General features: G+C 37.8%; 1 protein-coding gene across 1 annotated transcript; it reads left to right on the top strand.

Moving 5' to 3' along the window:
- Nucleotides 1-755: 755 nt before the first annotated feature.
- Nucleotides 756-6164, top strand: mdkb (midkine b). The gene is made up of 5 exons (XM_069529093.1): nucleotides 756-907; nucleotides 2961-3049; nucleotides 4871-5041; nucleotides 5566-5724; nucleotides 5822-6164. Exons 2-5 carry the CDS (start codon nucleotides 2962-2964, stop codon nucleotides 5839-5841), a joined length of 438 nt encoding a protein of 145 aa, XP_069385194.1. The 5' UTR covers nucleotides 756-907; nucleotide 2961; the 3' UTR covers nucleotides 5842-6164.
- Nucleotides 6165-6344: the final 180 nt, after the last annotated feature.

The following is a 6344-nucleotide window of genomic DNA, read 5'->3' as shown; positions in this document are numbered from 1 at the left end:
CCTTTATCATATTCATAATCATGTTATTGATCTTTTCTCATTAATCAATCAGCAATTAATCAATGATCCAATAAAAAATGTCTGAATGTCTTTGGTTTCATTGGTCAGACACATTGACAGAGTCTGACCAATCAGGAGTCAGTCTCAGCTGTCAATCATGATTTCATCAAATAACTAATTCAACCAAACTAAACTTGAACAAACATCAGCGAGATGAGAACGAGCTGAAACTGAAACCACTGAAACATCTTTGGTTTGGTTTGGTTTAAACTTTGGTTTATTTAGTTTTGCCTGTTGACCGTTTTGTTTTCAGAAGTTCAGAAAAAGTAATATTTTCCGATGAGAACTGTACGGTGGCCCTGAGAGCTCAAAACACAAGCAAGTAACATGATGATGAAGATGTGTTCTTGTGCTGAGCTGAGCTCTCTGGGCCACCGTACAAATGTGGGATTAAATAAAAGTCTTTTTATCTGATGAAACGAAAACAAACGTGACCATCAACCAATCACTGCACAGATGAACTTTGACCCAGTGAACTGTGGGATACACACACACACGTTATGCAAATGAGCTGAGCTTGTTTTGTTCAACTGGGTTTGGATTAAATTCAGTGACGTCACCATGCTGTGTGTGTGTGTGTGTGTGTGTGTGTGTGTGTGTGTGAGTGTGAGAGTGTGTGTGTGTGTGTGAGTGTGAGTGTGTGTGTGTGTGTGTGTGTGTGTGTGTGTGTGTGTGTGAGTGTGTGTGTGTGTGTGAGTGAGTGAGTGTGTGTGTGTGTGTGTGTGAGAGAGAGAGAGAGAGAGAGAGAGAGAGCGGTCGAGCTGCAGTGTGCAGGAGAAGCAGCTGAAGCAGCGACAGAAGACGACGACTCCTCAGCTTTGACTGCTGCAGCTTCTGAGCTCGACAAGTAAGTGTCTCTGTTTTTATTATATATAAATAAATACATATATATATATATATATTTATATGTATATATGTATTTATATGTATAATGTATAACTCAGGATAAAGTTGGGGTCTGAACCTGCAGCTTTTTGATCTTCACTCTGATTCAGTCTTTCATCAGAGTGAAGATCAGTTTGACCAGAAAACATTTTCATTCTTTTACTTCAGGTCAAACTCACAGATTTAGAAAAAGATTTCGATTTCAAACGATTTCAAATGTTGTTTTTCACAAAGAAGGTCCATTATTCTGAAGGGCACAATGTCAGGTTTTATTTTGAAGGACATGATAACATTGACTCTTCATTAAGTTTGAATCAAAGCAGATGTTCTGCCTCTTGCTCAGTTTCATGACCTTCAAACTTTCTGCCCGTTCATTGGACCATTTCTACGATCGGGTGATTAGAGCTGAAGCAGCTTATCTTCATTTCCCTGTAAACTTTGTTTTCCTGCTTCTTGCTGTGAGACGTCTGCAGAGTCCGGGCTGCAGCTGCAGCAGCAGGAGGTTTGTGTCTTTCTTTACGAGCGGCCTGTGAAATCAGCTCCGGATGTGAGAGTGAACCCAGAGACTCAGGAGCAACTTCCTCTGAACACTGCTCCTGGTTTGGAAGCGAGCGGAGCATCTCACCCCTTTTCTTCATGCTAAGATTCCATTGTTTCCTTATGCAAATAAGTTTGTATTCAGGGACGCTGGGGGGCCGGGGTCTGGGCTCCTAAGACATGGCGTGGAATCTGTGTTGAGCTTCAGAGAAATGAAACCAGGCTGGAAGAGGCTTTGTTTGAGGCCATTGAATCAGTTCAGAGGATCTAAAGGCTCTTTCAGATCCCCCCCCCCCCCTTCATTGATGGAGGGAACACTGAAGGCCTGCTGAGAGAGAGAGAGACACAGAGAGAGCGAGAGAGACAGACAGAAAGAGAGAGAGAGAGCAACAGAGAGAGAGCGAGAGCAAAAGACTGAGACAGACAGAGACACAGAGAGAGAGACAGACAGAAAGAAAGAGAGAGACAGAGAGAGAGAGAGACACACAGAGAGAGCGAGAGCAAAAGACAGAGACAGACAGAGACACAGAGAGAGAGAGACGGACAGAAAGAAAGAAAGAGACAGAGACACACAGAGAGCGAGAGAGACAGACAGAAAGAGAGAGAGAGAGCAACAGAGAGAGAGCGAGAGCAAAAGACTGAGACAGACAGAGACACAGAGAGAGAGAGACGGACAGAAAGAAAGAAAGAGACAGAGACACACAGAGAGAGAGAGAGACACACAGAGAGAGAGAGACGGACAGAAAGAAAGAAAGAGACAGAGAGAGACAGACAGAAAGACAGAGACACACAGAGAGAGCGAGAGCAAAAGACTGAGACAGACAGAGACACAGAGAGAGAGAGACGGACTGAAAGAAAGAAAGAGAGAGAGAGAGAGAGACAGACAGACAGACAGAGACACATAGAGAGAGAGAGAGAGAGACAGACAGACAGAAAGACAGAGACACATAGAGAGAGAGACAGACAGACAGATGAAGAGAGAAGAGAGAGTGAGAGAGAGAAGCTTTATGTGTAATTGACTCTTTTTGTCAAAGTGTTGGTGATAATATTAATAATTCAAGTCTGATCTCATTCAAACAAAGAAGAAGACACAACGAGTGAGTGAGATGACAACAGACACACAACAGACACACAACAGACACACAACAGACCTGAATACATTAGCCTACTTTTATAATCCTGATCTGCCGTCACTACAAAGCTCCGATTATTTCAGCGTTTGTAAAGTCGAGCTGAAAAAGAGCAGATTTTATTTGGACCATCTGGTTCTGGTGGACTGAGCGGCCCCCGCTCCTCAGGATGGTTCAGTCCACTCAGATATGCTGCCCCCCCCCCCCAGAGAAAGAGCCATGTGGCCCCTGGGCTCAGATATGTAGCCCCACCCAGATAAGAGCCAGCCTCCTCAGGGCCCAGCTCCAGCCTGAGGCCCCTGGTTGTGACACTGAATTGTCTTAATGTCGTCCATGTTTTTTTTTCAGAATGCAAAGTTTGTTCTCTGTGACGCTGCTGCTACTCGTCGCCGTGGTGATGCTCAGCGACGCCAGCAGGAGAAACAAGAACCACCGAGGTGACGTAAACAACAGCGTTCACCATCTTAATTCAGCCTGTCAGCTAACATTTATCAATGTGACCTGATGGTGGCGCTAGAGGACGAGTCAGAGGTTACTAGAGTTCATCTTCAGGTGATATCATGTAGCACGAAAACGACAAACATCTAATAAACGTCAGGAATCGAAAAACTAGGGAAAACAGAAGAAGGCAAACTAAAGAGACTTTCTATGATTCATTATTCTAATAATAATAATGTGAAACTTTCCATAAATAATGGAAACTTTCTACAAATGATTAAAAACTTTCTATAGATAATAAGAAACTTTCCATATTTATGGAAAGTTTCTTATTACTTAGAAAGTTTCCATTATTTATGGAAACTTTCCATTACTTATAGAAAGTTTCTCATTATTTATAGAAAGTTTCTCATTATTTATAGAAAGTTTCTCATTATTTATACAAAAGTTTCTCATTTATAGAAAGTTTCTCATTATTTATGGAAAGTTTCTCATTTATAGAAAGTTTCTCATTATTTATGGAAAGTTTCCATTATTTATAGAAAGTTTCTCATTTATAGAAAGTTTCCATTATTTATAGAAAGTTTCTCATTTATAGAAAGTTTCATATTTATGGAAAGTTTCCATTATTTATAGAAAGTTTCATATTTATGGAAAGTTTCCATTATTTATAGAAAGTTTCATATTACTTATAGAAAGTTTCCATTATTTATGGAAAGTTTCCATTATTTATGGAAAGTTTCATATTTATAGAAAGTTTCCATTATTTATGGAAAGTTTCCATTATTTATAGAAAGTTTCCATTATTTATGGAAGTTTCCATTATTTATGGAAGTTTCCATTATTTATAGAAAGTTTTATATTTATAGAAAGTTTCATATTTATAGAAAGTTTCCATTATTTATAGAAAGTTTCCATTATTTATAGAAAGTTTCATATTTATAGAAAGTTTCCATTATTTATAGAAAGTTTCATATTTATAGAAAGTTTCCATTATTTATAGAAAGTTTCATATTTATAGAAAGTTTCCATTATTTATAGAAAGTTTCCATTATTTATGAAAAGTTTCATATTTATAGAAAGTTTCCATTATTTATAGAAAGTTTCATATTTATAGAAAGTTTCCATTATTTATAGAAAGTTTCCATTATTTATGGAAGTTTCCATTATTTATAGAAAGTTCCATATTTATAGAAAGTTTCCATTATTTATAGAAAGTTTCCATTATTTATGAAAAGTTTCATATTTATAGAAAGTTTTCATTATTTATGGAAAATAATATAATATGAAACTTTCTATAAGTAATATGAAACTTTGTATAAATAATGGAAACTTTCCATAAATAATGGAAACTTTCTATAAATATGAAACTTTCCATAAATAATGGAAAACTTTCTTTAATATGAAACTTTCTATAAATAATGGAAACTTTCCATAAATAATGGAAAACTTTCTTTAATATGAAACTTTCTATACGTAATGAAAAACTTTCCATAAATAATATGAAACTTTCGTATAAATAATGAGAAACTTGAAACTTAAAGTTTCTCATCATTTCGAGATGTAATCACATCATGAAATGTGGAAATTGCAGATACCAGAGAGACGATGCACTTCAGATACGGAACATTTGTACAGATTTATTTTGAAGAGGTCATCAATCACACGTTATTATTTAAAGTATTTGATCTGGAGGTGGGGTGTGGTCAGGGGAGGGGTGTGTGGTCAGGGGAGGGGTGTGTGGTCAGGGGAGGGGGGTGTGGTCAGGGGAGGGGGTGTGGTCAGGTGCGTCTCCTCTGACAGAAGCTGTGACTCTGCAGGTAAACCGGAGAAACCCGGGCCCGCCTCTGAATGTTCCACCGCTGAGACTCGCTACGGGAAATGTGTCCCTGACCGTGGAGACTGTGGTGAAGGAGTGAGAGACGCCTCGTGTAACGACCACACCAACAAGATCTCCTGCAAGATCCCCTGCAACTGGAAGAAGGACATCAGTAATGAAAATAAATACATAAATAAATAAAAAGTATTCATTAAAAGACATGAATCGTAACCGATCAACAAAAACTCATTAGTTAAACTTTTGCATCGAGGAGCTTTTTTCAGTTTTTAAAATAAAATACATTTTTCAAATTGAATTCCATTAAATGTAAAATGACGGATACAGAACATTTACGATTATAAGATTTATATATTGATAATATCTATATATTTGCATACTTTATATTTAAATCATTTATATTTACATCAGGAATGAGTCCTCTCTAAGGAGGCAGCCATGTTTTTGAAAGTAGCTCAGATTGGACAAACTAAACCTTTTGAGTTTATGTGAGAACTGGTTCTCCTTCATGTTTTTTTTTTGGGGGGGGGAGCTGCAGCATGACACTTCACCACTAGATGTCACTACATTCTACACACCGAACCTTTAACTCATCATCACTAAAAGAAACGAGACGAGTGGGTTTCAGTCACAGAACCTGGATCTGCAGCTCACATGTCATTGGTCGATTTCTCTCAGGTGACTGTAAGTACAAGTTCGGAGCGTGGGAATCCTGCGACGGCATCACCAACACCAAGAGTCGATCAGGAACCCTGAAGAGGGCGCTATACAACGCCGAGTGTCAAACCACCGTCAAAGTGTCCAAACCCTGCTCCCCCAAAGCCAAGAAACCCCGAGGTGAGAACTGAATCCAGATGTTAAAACTGAATCCAGATGTTAAAACTGAATCCAGATGTTAAAACTGAATCTTTCATTGTTTGTCTTTTCCTCACAGGAGAGAAGAAGTCAAACTGAAGGATGAAGAGACGACAGCACTCCTCCTCCAGCTGAACGATTGTCTTCCCTCGTTCTTCAAACACAAACACTCCTCCGTCCTCTCACAGTTTCTCTTCTTTGAGTCGATGTTGATTAAATGTGGAAACTTTAGATTGAGAAGATGAAACCGTCCTCGTAGCATTAGTCTGTTTTAACAGATAGAAACTAAAAGCTTTGACTGTAGCTGATTTTAAATTAACTTCCAGTTCATCATGTTAGAAAAGATAAAAATCTATTTTTGAATTCTAGATTCTTGATGAGACTTGTATAAATGAACAAAATAAATACTGTACATTGTAGAAGAGTCTGATGTGTTCATTAATAACACAAACAATCATCATTAATAACACAAACAATCATCATTAATAACAAACAATAATCATTAATAACACAAACAATCATCATTAATAACACAAACAATAATCATTAATAACAAACAATAATCATTAATAACACAAACAATCATCATTAATAACACAAAC

This window comes from Paralichthys olivaceus, chromosome 7, assembly GCF_024713975.1.
Source record: "Paralichthys olivaceus isolate ysfri-2021 chromosome 7, ASM2471397v2, whole genome shotgun sequence".
Classification (NCBI taxonomy): domain Eukaryota; kingdom Metazoa; phylum Chordata; class Actinopteri; order Pleuronectiformes; family Paralichthyidae; genus Paralichthys; species Paralichthys olivaceus.
The sequence above is the reverse complement of the archived record's forward strand: the minus strand, read 5'-3'. Positions and strand labels throughout refer to the sequence as shown.

Coding starts and splice junctions, on each gene's coding strand:
- mdkb (XM_069529093.1), top strand. CDS start 2,962: ATGCAAAGTTTGTTCTCTGTGACGCTGCTGCTACTCGTCGCCGTGGTG. Junction 3,050..4,870: donor GAGAAACAAGAACCACCGAG/GTGACGTAAACA, acceptor GTGACTCTGCAG/GTAAACCGGAGAAACCCGGG. Junction 5,725..5,821: donor CAAAGCCAAGAAACCCCGAG/GTGAGAACTGAA, acceptor TTTTCCTCACAG/GAGAGAAGAAGTCAAACTGA.